General features: G+C 38.8%; 3 protein-coding genes and 1 long non-coding RNA gene across 5 annotated transcripts in view; 2 read left to right on the plus strand and 2 right to left on the minus strand.

The window, feature by feature from the left end:
• The window catches only part of LOC146449527 (uncharacterized), a 178,005-nt gene that overhangs the window by 64,824 nt on the left and 95,139 nt on the right, over positions 1–18,042 (plus strand). The gene's annotated exons all lie outside the window — the stretch shown is intronic.
• LOC146449535 (uncharacterized) lies at positions 823–3,094 on the minus strand (the record flags this gene model as incomplete). The annotated part of the gene is made up of 1 exon (XM_085101897.1): positions 823–3,094. A coding segment is annotated over one exon (597 nt), but the record flags the coding sequence as incomplete, so codon positions are not given.
• Positions 7,239–12,485, plus strand: LOC146449536 (uncharacterized). Its single transcript, XM_085101898.1, has 6 exons — positions 7,239–7,572; positions 8,354–8,509; positions 8,594–8,710; positions 9,859–9,981; positions 11,125–11,253; positions 12,118–12,485. Exons 1-6 carry the CDS (start codon positions 7,260–7,262, stop codon positions 12,483–12,485), a joined length of 1,206 nt encoding a protein of 401 aa, XP_084958024.1. The 5' UTR covers positions 7,239–7,259.
• Positions 14,436–17,585, minus strand: LOC146449537 (uncharacterized). Its single transcript, XM_085101298.1, has one exon. The coding sequence runs from the start codon at positions 17,089–17,091 to the stop codon at positions 15,895–15,897; it is 1,197 nt and encodes a 398-aa protein (XP_084957424.1). The 5' UTR covers positions 17,092–17,585; the 3' UTR covers positions 14,436–15,894.

The raw sequence follows: 18,042 nt of genomic DNA on the forward strand, positions 1-18,042 counted from the left end.
ACCATGTAAACTACTTTCGCTCAGAAGATCCTAGTACTAGGGACAAAAAGAACAAACATGGCGGCAGCCGGGCGTTCAGCTGCTCAAGGCCGACAGTTATTCTTCTTTTCCTTCTCCACTTGGTAACCACTTCGGCCGAAATTTCTGCATGTTAAGCAAACGAAAAGGTTTTTCCGCCTTCTCGGATCTTCCTCCCTCCATGTAAACAGCCCCTTAGTCCAGTTCTTTTCGACTGATGTACGAGTGGTCTGCTTTTAAAATTAGCAATTGCTGCCTGCTTTCTGTTGGACCAGTCCATTAAATATACACAACGTAAAAAGAAGTAAATAAGTTGTAGCTGAGGAAAACTTTATAACGTGTTTGCATAAGAGTTTGATAGCAGTATGAGATTCTTCGCCGGTAGAACTAAATTAACCTAACCTAACCTAACCTAACCTAACGTAACATAACATAACATAACATAACATAACATAACATAACATAACATAACATAACATAACATAACATAACATAACATAACATAACATAACATAACATAACATAACATAACGTAACGTAACGTAACGTAACGTAACATAACATAACAATAAGCTTTACTTACACGACCCTAAATGAGTAATTCTTACAGAAGAAAACAAAAGGATTTCATCTTCAGTCTAAATGTAGTAAGAAATGTACTCACATACAAGTAGCACGCACTTCGTAAATCGTTCTGTTCCGGATTGTTCAAAGGATATTCTCTGATACGTCGCCTGTTCATGTTAGGTTAATGCATGGATGCTTAAGGAGTGGGGTGGGGTGAGGGGGATGGGCCTGAAGTCCAAGCGATTCTCTACGTAAACCTGGACAAAAAACAAAACCCGACTGTGGTTCCTTGGAGGGATGCGTCAGAGGTCCCAATCCCGGCCCAGGTGACTAATCCCTTCTCGGACCCTAGTTACTCATCCCTTTCGGAGTCCTGGTTACTAATCCCTTCTGGGGCCCTGGTTCATCTGACGGGGTGGTCCTTAAATCATGGCACTGCGATTCCCGTTCGCGCCTTAAGCTACATGTAGCTAGCTTTTCTAGAAGGATTTTATTTTTTTTGGCCTTAATGTGTTAATGTATTAATATTTTCGGCTGTCTTTATATTTTCGCTTTGTTCTGTTTTAACAGCCATAAAGTATCGCTTTTAGTATGAATCAAATATTCATGTTACATTACTTTGCTTATAATCCGCACTGTAAATAAGATACCCCAAGAAATCACGGCACATCATAAACATAGCTTTGCCAGAACGTTTTATCTTCAAAGTAGCTAATATTATTTAGTAACACTACTTGCTTTTACACAAAGAATTAAAAGCGATTGCACAAGCCTTGTCTGACTGTTTCTTTACTCATTTAGAGAAGGGAGATGTATTTCTCCAGTAATATTTATGGAAAAACTTTCTGCATGAAATTCAGTGCTATTTCTTCCTTTTTGTTTTTCACCGGATAATCATTTCAATGCAGCTTAATAGTTTCTTCCTGTCTCAATGTATACATTCAATATTGCTTACTTTTTATAAGTTCGATAAATGAGCTACATTCTATAATCATAATAATAATAATCATCATCACCATCACCATCATCATCATCATCATCATCATCATTCCAATACAAGGAACAAAGACATGCTCAGACTACCCCGTGTTACCAGAAATTGGGGAAAGCAGAGTTTGCCATCACTCTCTAAAAGACTGGAATGAATTAGAGAGAGACCAGAAATGCACCGAATATTGCTACTTTTAAGATAAATGTGTTTGCCAGATTTTTTAATTAACCCTATCGGTAAGAATTTTTGTAGTTTTAGCTTCTTTGCTTTGATCACTTTTTATCAATTTAAAGTTTTTAACCTCATTGATGATATCTTTGTAGTTTCAGCTTCTAGTTTGAATTGCTGTTTTTATCAATTTGTAATTTTGTCTTACATATTGTATTTTTTAACCTTTTGCATATTTTTAAATATACAAAATCTTTATAGGACCTTTCTGAAAACCACGTTACGTGATGGAAGCTTCCTAATAAAAGATTATTATTATCATCATCACCACCACCACCACCATAATAAACCCTTGTTTATCGCACAAGGTGCTGGTGAAACTGTCCAAACGTCTACAAATTTAACGTTTTTGGCCGTACTGTAAAGAAATTTACATTTGTTCTGACAACTTTTGCGTCTAACAGCAGGACTCCGGAATATTTCCAAGACTTATGCACACATCACACCGTTTAAAATAGCTGTCAAGTGATTGTGCAATCTTTACTTTTAAGACAAATAAAATAACTAATTTGAACTAGTACTCAACAGTTCTCCTTTGAAAATGGTCGGCTTTTAGGATTTCATCCATGCACTTAACATTATATTTAAAAACAAAAAATCAACAGAATCAAAAGTCAAAACCGCATAGCACGATTTATGGGTTCTCCTCTTGGCGTAAAAAAGCTAAACATTTCTGTATTTCTTCAGCTCGTTTTAGAGCATTTCAATGTCAGCTACTCTTGTTCGTGAACTTCCGCTGTCTTGTCTTCCATTCCCTCCTGTTGTCTTTTCCTGTACGTATGGCTGTGTTCTGTCGCCAGTTGATCGTGGATATCGCTCCGCCATCGCCTCATGTGCGTCACTAACCAACAAAAACGCGTCTGCCTCTTCGTATTCGCGCCAGGTTGTGTCAACAAATGTCAACTCGACTTTTTGTTTGCCTTCTTGTTGAACTTTTTCCTTAAACGCTGTCACGGCCGCCTGCGCTTGAATTTGCTCGTAATCTTCCAAAGACGGAAACGCCTCGTCAAATTTATTCACCGCGATGAGATTTTGATAAGTGTTCTTGAGAATGTCGGAGGGGTTTTTCTTGTTCATGGCCGCAAAGTACATGTCTGCTCGCCTTTTTCCTTGTCCCTGCGCGAGTTTCTCCATGTTTGCTTTGAATGCCTCTACTGCAGCTTCTGCCTCGAGTTTCTGATACTGATAAGGACTTGGCAACGAGCCGATTTCTCGCTGAAAGCAGCATCGCTGGACAGACACAGCAACAAAGGCCAAAACCAACGCTCCGCCGAGCAAAAGCAGTGCAAATGTTATCAGGTTTCAATTTTTTCACTGTTTTTTTATCTTTCTCCTAAATATCGCTATTTGTGTACCATTCAAATGGCATTTTAAGGTGGCTCCATAGGGTTTTAAACTCGCGCGCGCACTTGATGATTTGATGATGCCAGCTTTAGTAACGTGCGCGCGCTAGCTGACGCAAGCTCAAGCAAAACAGCGAACAAGTACAGCTCAGCTGGGGTAGAAAAACAAAAGGATTTCAAAGAAAACTGTCTCTGTCATAGTTTTATAAACCGAGGTATCGTTGTTTGTATCTTCAAAGACAACCGAGGTTGCAAATTTTATCCAATTCGCTCACGAAAACAGTTCCATTGCTGTAAAGTTCACGCATGCCAAAATAGCGATCTTGGCGAATTCCTATTCTAAGACGTAATTATGGTCTGTGAAAATGTAAACTTCCATCTGGATTTTCTCGCGTTTCCTTCGGTCGGAAATTTCCTAAAAACTGGCACAGAGATTTCAAATAATTTGCTCTAGTTGGGGCTCAATTTTTACAAATATTTATAAGACAAGTGTTTACGCCGTGGCAAAAACCACAAATTTGCAAAAAGCAAAGAATTTGCCTTTGTAACCCCTGTCTTGTTTGCTCTTAAAAGGTTTTCCTGGTCAGGATTTATCCGCTGTGAGAGTTTTAGAAGATTTCACCGAAGGAAATTGAAAAAAATTAAAATCAAACCCTAATACACTCTGACAAACGCCTGTGTTAGTTAGAGTAGTTTTAACTCCAGACTCAAAGAAATTATTTTACCTGCGAGGGTTCGAGGACACAGTTTTGTTCTTGATAATTACATTTTGAGTGATTTCAATGAATTGGGAGAAAGAAAACTGGAGAAAACTGGCTTTCGATGTGTAACACAGCGCGCGCCATATTATAAGTGAAAATCGTATGGAGCCACCTTAAATTTTTATCTTGTAGTTTTAACCTTATAGTTCACACGACCTCACACTGAGTATTTTTATGCTTTCAATCGGATCGTGTTTAATAGAGGAGGTGTTGTTGTGATTTTATCGTCTAAAACTTGCTAAGGTGCTTCTGAGATTGCATAACTGAGCTCGATTCAGAAGTGTATTAAACCAATAACTAATTAACAAATCGACGGCAGTTTTCTATGGTCTATAATATAGACCATAAAATGACGTCAAGAAATGTTCAAAACTCAAGTGGAACCACGAGCCGTAGGCGAGTGGTTTCACTGCCAAGTTTTGGACATTTTATGGCGTCATTTTATGGTCTATAAGAGTATAGACCATAGAAAACTGCCGTCGATTTGTTTTTTACAATAACATAGAAAAAGTACGAGCGGAATTGGCTATTTTTTCGTTGAGAAAGCACGCGCGTTACATCTGACGTCAGTTTTATTGTCTGTACTTTTATAGACAATAGCTACAAGCCAATCAGTGCGCGGAAATTTTGACAGCTATTGTAAAAGAACTTATCGCTTTTTAAACGAGTACAGTACGTAATCAACGAATAAATTACAAGTAACGAGCCTCACTGGTTCCTGATCAGTTGAAAAGAAACTTAAAATAATTCGTAAAAATGATGATAATGAATGAGAATTAGGTTGAACAGGGAAATATTTTAAAAGGTTTTCTTAATATTGACAAGACAGTTAAAAAACAACTTGGGTATGAAAGAGTCAAGGCTAAGCATAGTTTGGCGGTCAAGCAAGATGGCCACGAAATCTCGAGCTTGGGAGAAACATCACTAATATTAAGCTTATGTTTGTTACTTTCCTTCTTCTTTACTTTTAATTTGCTACGTTAAATGTGCTTAAGTTATGAGTTCGAGAGCAAAGGGCAAAAAGGCGAAGAGCAGGATTTTGAAACATTTGTACAGTCTCAATATTAAGGTTGACTTAGTATAATTATTTTGCTCTTATCACCCTTGTTAATGGTTTTTTTTCCTGTGTCTATGTTTGTGTGTTTATGCTTTATAATGTCTATGTTTTGTAATGTCTATGTATGTGTGTTTATGTTTTATAATGTCTATGTTTTGTAATGTCTATGTATGTGTGTTTATGTTTTATAACGTATAATGTATTCTCTCCCTACAAAAAGGGATAATTTACCATCCTTGTATGTTGAAAGCTAAGTATTAGTTAAACTGCTTGTTACCCTTTCTCCGTTATATTTACGATATACTATTTTTTCTAATGTATTATGTGGAGATGAATAAAGATAATAATATTGACACAGGTGTTTCGTGCCAACTACAAGCTAGCGAAGTGTTGCAGCTGCCTTTAAAGGCTTAACTGGCGTTAAGGTATTTGCTCCACAATGATGACAATTTTTTATTGAAGTTTGAGTTAACTTCGAGATCTTAAGCAATTTAGTCTTTGAATAAGTAATGTAACATCAATTACAGTTTGCTTTTGTTTTGACTTATTTTTAAACCTGATTCTGATAATTCGTGAATCGTGTACAGTGCTCGCTGCTTCTGTAACGGACAAAAACTAAAAACCGTTATGACTTAGCATACGCGCGCTACTGCGCGTGATAGGTGCCGGCGGTTTTTCCCTAATAGGCCTTATCACGGTTTTCGATGCCATTTTGACGAATAGGCAAACAGCTTGAAATAACAGTGTTTGTATGGTAATCCGATGTTAAATAATTTTCATTAAACATTAAACATTGCTTTTCTTTGCTTCTGAAAAATTCATGAATTGCATGGAAACTTTTGGCACTAGGAAAAGGATTTTAAGAAAAAAAATTGGAGGGATGTAGCTGTGCCAGAAAGTGTCCAGTCGTGTTTTGAACTTTCCATACATTTGTCTGTATAGCGAACCAGCCGTGAACAGCTACTAAAAATAGTTCGCAGGAAAAAATACAGGGAAATGTATGGAAAGTTCAAAACACAACTGGACGCTTTCTGGCACAGCTACATTCCTGCCAAAAGTTGCCAATTCATGAATTTTTCAGTTGTCCATCGCTGTTGTAATTTGACGGACTGATTACTTTGTATTTAGTTTTTTTAAGAGGGTAATTAGAAAGCATGTCGCTGTATTCTTCACTTATGAACACAAGTACAGAAATGAAAAATTTAAAGGTAAGCATTCATTGTCATTGCAATTTTATCCAAAAAACAAAATTAATCACTGGTTACTTGTAATTTAGTTTTTTTTTTGGAGGACATTAGAGAGTGTCTCTTTATTCTCCACTGATGAACATACTGAAATGAAAAATTTAAAGGTAATCATCTATTGTCATTGTAATTTTAGTACACAGAATATTAAATTAATCACTCAGTGCATCCTTCTTCAAGTTGTAGTTACGATTCAATAGATAGACTCATCCGATTACGGCCGGTTTGTTCTTCAAACTTCAGAAAAAGAATAAACAGGCAAGTTTAAAACTTTCTCCTTAATTTATAAAGTTCCTGAACACTACCAATTATGATGGTGTACCCCAGCCCAGCGTATCGACTTAAGACCTGATGATGCCTGTTTCAGCTATTTGCCCAGGCAAATGTTATCGGAATGTGTTCCGACACGCATGGTTTACAGAAGTGTAGTTAAAATCTTTGGTTGAGTTGTTTAAACTAAATTAGCGTAAATCAAGATAGGTTTGTGCAAGTATATCATAAGAGCTCAACGGATTACGTCAAGTTTGTGTACCTAGCTTAATTCCATGGTCTTACGCGCACTCGAATAAAAGAAAAAAAAAAACAAAAAACGACGGATTGAAATAATGTAGGCAACATCAGGATTGGTCAATCAGAGTTTTCTTCCCTCTGAGACTACTTTGTCAACGACTTATTGTGTTTAAAAGGGATTGTACCCGCTTCTGTGTGGTTGAGCTGTCGTATGGCCCGGCCTATGATTAAAACACTGGAAGGTCAGAAAATCCTCCAAGTATTTGTAGAAAAACAGGACATTCACGCAAACCCTATTGTGCAGCAACTACCTCACTACATCAAATTTTAGTGGCTTTCAAGTGATACAAATCCCATATTTCACTGTTTTCATTATTTTTTTTTTCAGTTTAACTTATTTTAGACTCAGGATAAATCGAAATTTTAGCCAATAGCTTCATAGCTGCCACGAAAGTGCCTTTGATCGTTCATCCAGTTTTCATAAAAAAAAAACACGTCTATCTCCTATTTAGGCAACGCAAGTGAGCTGATGTGAGGCAAATGGCCTGGCAGGAGATACTGGCTCATTCCTTTCTGTTCCAGATGATTCACAGTCTAGCCGCTCAGCAATGCGGTATCAACAGTTATTCTGTTGATCAGATGATGCTCAAAGGACACACCTACAAGGAATTCAAAGCGCGCCCAGGCTCTTTCGAATGTAGACACGCGTGCAACTCTGACGTCAGATGTCAAAGCTATAATTACGTCACCGTCGAACACATATGCGAGATGAATAACAGAACAAGAGAGGCCAAGCCAGATGATTTTGTCAAGAACAGCGACAGATATTACGTCACGAAGGATCCCAAAAGAGGTATCAGTACCATTTCCCTATAGGAGTACAACAACCCTCATATAAAAACCAGGATTGTTCCAAGTTACATGTTTGGTTTCTATTGATAAATTAGCTATTTAGGTTGTTTGAGTAGGGTCTGATTTTGAAGGATGGGAAAACCGCGAGCAACTGACCAAGACTAAGTAATACAATATGCGTATGGCCTCTTGTCATAAAGGTATAATAAATGCCTTTTGAGAGTGATGTATTGTTCAGAAAGTGACACAGGCATACTCGGAAAAAAATCCTGAGTGCTCCTATCAGAAGTCGCCGCACCTATGACCTTCCGATTACTAGTTCGGATGCTCTACCACTGAGCTACAGGAGACTCGTGGGAGCTAAGGCCATTAAACAAGGTTCATTGGACAAACTTCCTGTGTACTGCCAGGATTGGCACATGCCAATGGAATAAATGTGATGGAATATTTACTTAACATAGTAAACAAACGAAGACCCTATCCTTAAAAATTTCCAGTACAAATAAATTTTTCATATTAGAAATGTTTCAATTTTGAGGCACCAGAATCAATCCACTAAGCTCTGATGTGCGGTTTTTAATGAAGCTGACGGCAAATAAAAAGCGAGAAAAAGTAAAGATTGTTTCCTTGTTTTCTGGAAAACGATATATTGCGTCATATACCTTGAACAGGGAACCAATCAGATTTGAAAACTGTAATTATTTAGTGGCATGTTTATTTAACATGCTCGGAATCTGTTGGCCTCATTTTTCCAGTGGAATATTATGATGTTTCGTTCCCAGTGCCCCTAGGTTCCATTTCCGAGTTGCCTGCTGATTCGTGTGCAGAGATCAAGGCGAGTGAAGGAGAACAAGCGGTCAGCGGTAACTTCTGGCTGGATCCTCTAAGATCCGGGACCTCCATTCTCGTTGACTGTATCTTCCAATTTGGAGCAGCAAGTAGGTTGTCTTGAAAAGTTATTATTAACATTTAGATTGCTGACTAAAGATGACAAGTTTAACCTATGCCTTAATTTTTTTTAGTCACCGACTTTTGCATCAAAAATGACTGTGCAAATAATGCGACATGTGTGAATGATCGCGTGGGTTACAAATGTGTGTGCAATTCAACGGGATGGACTGGAATTCACTGTAACCAAGGTGAAATGATGTTGTAATAAATACGCTTCCACAAATGTACTAAACAACACAGCTAAGGACTATTATTTATAGGGGAGTCTTATGGGGGAGTAAAGGCGTATGGGGGGGGGGGGTGGAATTTTCCCTATCACTCCCCCTCGGAATTACACCCTCCCATCCCATTTCAGTTAATTTTTCAAGAACCAACGACCCATTGAACTCGTTCTATTTTTTTTGCCACCTCTTCCCCTATTGTTTTTGTATTCTCTCCCCTCTCAAATGCCACCACCCCCCCTCCCCCATAAGAAGTGAACGGTGGTCCTTCACCCGTTTCGTTATTTCGTTAAACTGGTCCGACATGCTGGAAAGAGGCGGGTTCTGAATGGAAACGGATTCCTAAAATGGACTACTTGAAGCCGATTTTTCTGGTTAGTTCTTTCCAAAAATGTGCACAAGTGTAGTGAATAAACTGTATACGTTTTAGGTTTTAATAATGGGATCTCTCTCCTTGAGTGTTTGGACACTTGAAAGAATTTCTGAGAAGGTAGCATGGGATAAAAGTATGTGTTTGCACTCGGACTTAGGTCTTAGTAAAGACAGCTCATACATACATACTTTATTTATTCCAGTAGCAGACTATATATACAAATAAAACTAAGAAGAAAAGTACTTCTAGAAAAGGAGGTTTGGAGGTTAGCCCTATGCGAAAACTCCCTCAAATAAAAGAAAAACAAAAATAAGTATACATAAATCGAGATCTTTAGAGTCAAATATTTAAATACATTTTGAGCTTAGATTTAAAATGCTGAAAGCTATCAGCTTCCACTATATCACCAGGTAGTTCATTCCATAGTTTGACAGTTCTAACGAAAAAAGAATGTTTATAACAATTGAGTCGTGCTGGTTTGACATAGAGCTTGTATTGATGATTTGCCCTTGTAGACCGAGTTGTGGCGAAATCAAAAAAGTCTTCAAATTTTAAATGATAAAATCCAAAAACTAAACGAAACCGTGATGTCAATAAATACTATTCTCTGGGCAAATACAGAACCATTATAATTCATAAATTAAACCTATACTATTACTGAACTTATTTGTTCTCTTTATACTGAGAAAAGTAACAAAAAAAACCCTCACTCTCGTTCACTAACATCTTTTCATCGCCGTAGATATTGACGAATGCGAGAAAGACCTTCATAACTGCCACAGCAATGCTATGTGCGTTAATTTACAAGGGTCCTTCCAATGCTTTTGTAAACCAGGATTTTCTGGAGATGGAGAAAGTTGCGAAGGTGTGTAACTGGTAACAGATACACAGCTATAACCATAGTATTGCAATTAAACGTGTTCAAAAATTGATCCACACATGTCAGACGTGCGCGGACATGTGAGTGATGAAGAGGAATGCCAGAAAAAGCAGCAGCTCAGAGTTGAGCTCTTAAGTAAAACCCTTATCTTTAACGACCTTTTATCACTTTCTACGTTGAACCGCGGTTAAGTGTAGGAGCATTCCGATAATTCAGCTACTTATTTGGCTGCATGAGAATAACTCACTACTGCCAGGAGCCCATTAGCTCCTGCTACTACCATTTTTTATATCTTATTTATCTTTTCATTTCATCAATGCGTTAGTCAATCGAGACAGTACCCAAGTTGTCGCCCTCACAGGCGCTTCTCTTCTACAATCAAGTGGGAAATGTGGACTAGGAACAAAGGGAGCTTGCGAACGAATGGCGTCTTTTCAAACCCGACCCATCTTTCCTCGCGCCCGCTCGTTTTTCCAAGAGAAAGCGAGGGACTGGAGACGAGGCTCCAGCTCAAGTAAACGTAAAGCTGCCTTCACACGACAAATTTTTGTTGGCCAACATGTGTTGGCCAACTCCAAAAAGTTGGCCAACTCTTGCGTTCACACGTCAAACACACGTCAAATCGCAACATACGCCAACTCGCAACATGGCGTCCGCGGTGCAATGGCATGCACACACGGAGAGTTGCCGCTTCAGGCTTGCTTTTATCATGTTTTTCGTTGAAGAAACAACAAAAAGCGATGGAGAAACAAAAAGGTCTGGGTAAAACCATACATAGCAAGAAATCCTTCCCTTGGCGTGTACAATACGCTCGTGCAAGAGCTTCGCGCAGAGAATGAAGCCGCGTTCAAAAAAGTTTTGCGGATTTTGTGAGTGTCGGGCAAATCACGTGATAAGTGGACGAATTTTGATTGGTTAAAATTCAGCAACACATGTATGTTTATCGTTCACACGTCAAATGCGAGTTGGCCAACACGAAAAAAAGTTGGCGAGAATAGAGACAAGTTTTATTTGTCGCCAACAGTCGGCCAACATGTTGTTGTGTCGTTCACACACGCCAACGTGAGTTGGTTAAAAATTTGTCGTGTGAAGGCCGCTTAAGGGACAGTTTTTTCTCATTTTCTTCAGATATTAACGAGTGCGGAACAGGACTCCATAGCTGTCATAGCCATGCTAATTGTACGAATACTGTAGGCTCATACAACTGTACTTGTATGCCAGGTTACGTTGGAGACGGAGAGAACTGCCAGCTAGAAGGCAAGTCAGTCAAGTCTATAACTGATAAAGAGAGGAGATAGTGAAGTTTTATCTCACTGATTCATGGCAGAAGAAATACGTTCTCTACATCTCGAACATGGGACAAAAAACTCACAAAAACGTTAACAACGTGGCAGCGTGGTCGAGTGGCTAGGGCGCCGGACTTGAAATCCGGAGGTCCAGAGTTCAAGTCCCGCTCTGACCGCTAGCTGGAGTTGTTTCTCGGTAGCCCCGAGCTCAACTCCTCGGACGCGCTTGTAAATAGCCAGCTGGTCTGCCTCCTGCCAGCTAGGATTTTTAATAAAAACCAGTGATAAACTGTGTTTGCAAGGACCACCGTGACAAAATAAAAATACCGGATCCTGTAGTGAAGGATCTAATCAGCGAAAAAATTGTAAAGCAAATAATCTAAAAAAAGAGCTAGGCTGATTTCACGGTCAGGGACCGTGAAATCAGCCTTGCTCTTTTTTTAGATTATTTGCTTTAGGATTTTTAACCATGTTATTTTCAATTTACATTATTTCTTTACGAGGTTTAATGCTCGGCCCCACTAGCACTTGTGCTATAAACACTGCCGAGGGTAAATAAAGGATATTATTATTATTATTATTATTATTATTATTGTTACAAACAAAAAGCTTAATCCCCGAAAGGAGTCAAAGTAATGAGCCATAAATGGAGGTAAAAATGGTTTAACGAAGAGAAACAAAACCTTGGTTCTCATAACTTACTTAGAGTTAACGTTTAATTCTGTATTTTAATTGGCTTTGGAATAAAAGAAAAACGGAAGAGGAGTAGGAGGGACGGCTCTTTTTATTCTTACTTAAGCCACTACTTACTAAAATTGACTGTTTTTTGTGTTAGGCTGTGTACATTACAAGAATTTGACAAATGAGAAGAGAAGAGCCACGAACGGCTTTGGTTATTTATGCGACGACAAACTTGTACCCAGCTGGTTTCGTTTTCAGGAAAAAGGAGGAGGAAAAATGCCTACTTATTGCGTAGACCATAAAACCTGTGGTACTTCTAGACCTGGCTGGCTGAAGAACGGTCACCCTACAGTAGACGAAGGGAAAGTTACAAAGAAAGTCTGTTTTAGAACGGGAGATTCATGCTGCGGTTTAACTCGGTATATTAAGGTAATAAACTGCGGTTCATACTATGTGTATTACCTGAATGGTATACCAAGCGTATGCCCAGAAGCCTACTGTACGGTCCGAGCTAACTCATGAACTGAACTCTGACTACAGTAACTTACTCGAAAGACGGGAACTACAAACCTGTGGGCCCAGTTGTTCGAAGCCCGATTAAGCTAATCCTGGATTAACGTGAACTTTGATTCGAGTTTAATAACTAATCGATAAAGATTCTTCCAAAAGAATTCTTGCCCTCAGTTTTGACTTGGACTTTTCTTTACCTTTAGCTTGAAATTAGACTTTGAAATCACTTTTAAAGAGCGAGATGAAAACCTTGATTAACTTTTAATCGTAGATTAGCGTTAATCGGCTTTCGAACAACCCGCTCACATGCGCACGCAAAATATGGCTCTTTCTGCTAAATTTCAACAAGTAAATTAACGATAGTAAAACAGCATGATGTTTCGACGACTTCATACCGTCATTGTCAAATGAGTAAAAATGCCTTTCCGTTATTTCCATTTTTACTCATTTGACAAAATTTGACGATATGAAGTCGTCGATTTTACTATCGTTAATTTTCTAGTTGAAATGTTTCTCTAAATCGTTTTTCTGCTAAATACTTGTTTAATCAGTTCTAATTCGTAAAGAGGAACTGATATTTTTACCCTACCTAAAGTATTTACTACTACCAATGGTCTTAATTCTTTTAGTTATTGGCAGCCAAATCCTGGAACGCACTTCAGTCCTAATCTCTACCGCACTACCACTGATTTCAACTCCTTCCGCCGGCTAATTTGTCTAATAATAATATTGCATAAATCTTAAATAACTGTATTTGATTCATTTTGTATTACTTGGTAGCTCGAAGAAATTAGCAGTCATGCTACTCTGTAAATTCGAGAATAAATAAAGTATATGTTTGTATGAAGGTACTTAGTGTGTACATGGAGGGAGGAAGATCCTAGAACTAGGAAGATCCAAGAAGGTGGATCATCCTAGCGCCATATGTTTCCTCTATTCAGTTTACCTGAAAAAAGTTGTACTTGGCCCTAGTGCTAGGATCTTCCTAGCTGAGAGATAGGAAGATCCTAGCGCTAAGAAGATCCTTGCACCATGTTAACTACTTTCGCTCAGAAGATCCTAGTACTAGGGACAAAAAGAACAAACATGGCGGCAGCCGGGCGTTCAGCTGCATAAGACAGACAGTTATTCTTCTTTTCCTTCTCCACTTGGTAACCACTTCGGCCGAAATTTCTGCATGTTAAGCAAACGAAAAGGTTTTTCCGCCTTCTCGGATCTTCCTCCCTCCATGTAAACAGCCCCTTAGTCCAGTTCTTTTCGACTGATGTACGAGTGGTCTGCTTTTAAAATTTGCAATTGCTGCCTGCTTTCTGCTGGACCAGTCCATTAAATATTCACAACGTAAAAAGAAGCAAATAAGTTGTAGCTGAGGAAAACTTTAAAACGTGTTTGCATAAGAGTTTGATAGCAGTATGAGATTCTTCGCCGGAAGAACTAAATTAAACTAACCTAACCTAACCTAACATAACATAACGTAACGTAACGTAATGTAACGTAACATAACATAACATAACATAACAATAAGCTTTACTTACACGACCATAAATGAGTAATTCTTACAGAAGAAAACAAAAGGATTTTCATCTTCAGTCTAAATGTAGTAAGGAAGGTACTCACATACAAGTAGCACGCACTTCGTACATCGTTCTGTTCCGGATTGTTCAAAGGATATTCTCTGACACGTCGCCTGTTCATGTTAGGTTAATGCATGGATGCTTAAGGAGTGGGGTGGGGTGGGGGCGATGGCTCGAGCCATGGGCCTGAAGTCCAAGCTGGACAAAAAACAAAACCCGACTGTGGTTCCTTGGAGGGATGCGTCAGAGGTCCCAATCCCGGCCCAGGTGACTAATCCCTTCTCGGACCCTAGTTACTCATCCCTTTCGGAGTCCTGGTTACTAATCCCTTCTGGGGCCCTGGTTCATCTGACGGGGTGGTCCTTAAATCATGGCACTGCGATTCCCGTTCGCGCCTTAAGCTACATGTAGCTAGCTTTTCTAGAAGGATTTTATTTTTTTTGGCCTTAATGTGTTAATGTATTAATATTTCCGGCTGTCTTTATATTTTCGCTTTGTTCTGTTTTAACAGCCATAAAGTATCGCTTTTAGTATGAATCAAATGTTCATATTACATTACTTTGCTTATAATCCGCACTGTAAATAAGATACTCCAACAAATCACGGCACATCATAAACATAGCTTTGCCAGAACGTTTTATCTTTAAAGTAGCTAATATTATTTAGTAACACTACTTGCTTTTACACAAAGAATTAAAAGCGATTGCACAAGCCTTGTCTGACTGTTTCTTTACTCATTTAGAGAGGGGAGATGTATTTCTCCAGAAATATTTATGGAAAAAACTCTCTGCATGAAATTCAGTGCTATTTCTTCCTTTTTGGTTTTTCACCGGATATTCATTTCAATGCAGCTTAATAGTTTCTTCCTGTCTCAATGTATACATTCAATATTGCTTACTTTTTATAAGTTCGATAAATGAGCTACATTCTATAATCATAATAATAATAATCATCATCACCATCATCATCATCATTCCAATCACGGCAAGGAACAAAGACATGCTCAGACTACCCCGTGTTACCAGAAATTGGGGAAAGCAGAGAGTTTGCCATCACTCTCTAAAAGACTGGAATGAATTAAAGAGAGAGAGACCAGAAATGCACCGAATATTGTTACTTTTCAGAAAAACGTGTTTGCCAGATTTTTTAATTAACCCTATCGGTAAGAATTTTTGTAGTTTTAGCTTCTTTGCTTTGATCATTTTTTATCAATTTAATTTTTTAACCCCATCGATGATATCTTTGTAGTTTCAGCTTCTAGTTTGAATTGCTGTTTTTATCCGTTTGTAATTTTGTCTTATATATTGTATTTTTTAACCTTTTGTATATTTTTAAATATACAAAATCTTTATAGGACCTTTCTGAAAACCACGTTGCGTGATGGAAGCTTCCTAATAAAAGATTATTATTATCATCATCACCACCACCACCACCACCACCATAATAAACCCTTGTTTATCGCACAAGGTGCTGGTGAAACTGTCCAAACGTCTACAAATTTAACGTTTTTGGCTGTGCTGTAAAGAAATTTACATTTGTTCTGACAACTTTTGCGTCTAACAGCAGGACTCCGGAATATTTCCAAGACTTATTGGCACATCACACCGTTTAAAATAGCTGTCAAGTGATTGTGCAATCTCTTTTAAGAAAAATAAAATAACTAATTTGAACTAGTACTCAACAGTTCTCCTTTGAAAATGGTCGGCTTTTAGGATTTCATCCATGCACTTAACATTATATTAAAAAAAAAAATCAACAGAATCAAAAGTCAAAACCGCATAGCACGATTTATGGGTTCTCCTCTGGGCGTAAAAAAGCTAAACATTTCTGTATTTCTTCAGCTCGTTTTAGAGCATTTCAATGTCAGCTACTCTTGTTCGTGAACTTCCGCTGTCTTGTCTTCCATTCCCTTCTGTTGTCTTTTCCTGTACGTATGGCTGTGTTCTGTCGCCAGTTGATCGTGGATATCGCTCCGCCATCGCCTCATGTGCGTCACTAACCAAGTGAAACGCGTCTGCCTCTTCGTATTCGCGCCAGGTTGTGTCAACAAATGTCAACTCGACTTTTTGTTTGCCTTCTTGTTGAACTTTTTCCTTAAACGCTGTCACGGCCGCCTGCGCTTGAATTTGCTCGTAATCTTCCAAAGACGGAAACGCCTCGTCAAATTTATTCACCGCGATGAGATTTTGATAAGTGTTTTTGAGAATGTCGGAGGGGTTTTTCTTGTTCATGGTCGCAAAGTACATGTCTGCTCGCCTTTTTCCTTGTCCTTGCGCGAGTTTCTTCATGTTTGCTTTGAATGCCTCTACTGCAGCTTCTGCCTCGAGTTTCTGATACTGATAAGGACTTGGCAACGAGCCGATTTCTCGCTGAAAGCAGCATCGCTGGACAGACACAGCAACAAAGGCCAAAATCAACGCTCCGCCGAGCAAAAGTAGTGCAGCCATTTGCGAATCTTTTCCCGCATTAGCGTAATCGGCTTCGATTTTCAACCTTTCCTGGACTGTAGCGTTGATCAATTTCGCCTCCTTCGTGCCTCCGAGGGCAGCGCAAACGAAGTAATCGCGCTGTAACAGAGCCCAGAAAAGCCACATAAACCCAGACAAGGAACTTTGAAAGATGATTTCCACCAGAGTTAAGCTGCAAGGCCATCGGGGAAACAGACAGCAACAGTAGCGTTTCGCCCCCCATCTGTTCGGTTGTTCGTAATAGCAACAGCCGCGAACGATGTTCCAAAATCCATTGTGAAGAAAGATCGTCGCCATGAATAAAAAGAAGGCAGGAATAATGAAGAAACAGCTGGCATAGAACACGAAGTTGTCGGGTGGACATTGGAAAAAATCCTCGCTCATAACAATTTCGTTTAAGCCAAAGACTACCAATGCAACAGTTGTGTTTTTTATGGCACCCGAGTGGCTTTGGAAGGCTGATTTGACGGAGGTAACGAGCGAAGTAAGAGTGAGCGCCATGTTGGATCCGAGGTCAAAGGAATTATATACCTTGTTTACGTTTGAAACCACGCGATGCGTAACTGATTTTTGCATATATTATATATGATGCACAATTTACAATAGCAATGGAAGAAAAGAAAAAATTATGGGGGTGTGGTTTTATTAATCTTTCAATTTTTGTGATTTGCCAATAGCTCGGCGATTACAGCTTTTTAATGAATGGTGACTGTAAGAAAGTCCGCTTAGCGACTGTTAAATCAAAGAGAAAAAAGAAAACAAAAGATTTTGAGTTAAAAGGTGTACTACTCTAAACAAAGAGTGCAAATAGGCCACCCAATCTGGCGCAAAAAGTCACGCAACCTTGAACTGAATTTAATTTTATAGCATACAGTTCTTACAATGCCAAGAAACATATAAAAGATCGATAAATGGTTAAATCGGTATTTTTAATTTTAATTTTCGCCACCCTTTTCCAGACCTGGGGCCCGTTTCTCGAAGGTCACGGTAACTTACGGGGCCCGATAAGTGTCTTTGGTGATAAATGTTTCTTAACAGAAGTCAATTTTTGTTAGCTTTGAATACTAAATTTTAAAATCTTATGAAAACATTGGCCAAGCACCATGTCTATAATCACAGTGTAATCGGCGAAACACATTTAAAAATATACTTATCGGGCCTGATAAGTTACCGGGACTTTCGAGAAACGGGCCCCTGCTGGCCACTAAAATTCACATCATTCCCATTTTCAGACCTGGCGTCTGGAATCCTAACCCTTTTTTCAGACTTTCAGACCAAAAACAGTTGAAATCTATACTCTATTTTAGACCACAATGGTTCAAACACCATACCCTTTGGCGCTGCACATACCTATATAGCTTATGGGGGTACCCTCTCACCTCCCCGGGACAGAAACAGCAGTGTTCACTACGAAAAGCACGAAGATGATAGGCGTGAGTTGATGACTGGAACGTGTATTATATATTACTTTTGATCGTGTGGAACTCACACAAACTGACAGTGTTCATTACAAAATTTTGAAACAAC

The sequence above is a fragment of the Pavona decussata genome, unplaced genomic scaffold (assembly GCF_977016875.1).
Source record: "Pavona decussata unplaced genomic scaffold, jaPavDecu1.1 SCAFFOLD_602, whole genome shotgun sequence".
NCBI lineage: Eukaryota > Metazoa > Cnidaria > Anthozoa > Scleractinia > Agariciidae > Pavona > Pavona decussata.

Coding starts and splice junctions, on each gene's coding strand:
- LOC146449536 (XM_085101898.1), top strand. CDS start 7,260: ATGGCCTGGCAGGAGATACTGGCTCATTCCTTTCTGTTCCAGATGATT. Junction 7,573..8,353: donor CACGAAGGATCCCAAAAGAG/GTATCAGTACCA, acceptor TTTCGTTCCCAG/TGCCCCTAGGTTCCATTTCC. Junction 9,982..11,124: donor AGATGGAGAAAGTTGCGAAG/GTGTGTAACTGG, acceptor CATTTTCTTCAG/ATATTAACGAGTGCGGAACA.
- LOC146449537 (XM_085101298.1), bottom strand. CDS start 17,091: ATGCAAAAATCAGTTACGCATCGCGTGGTTTCAAACGTAAACAAGGTA.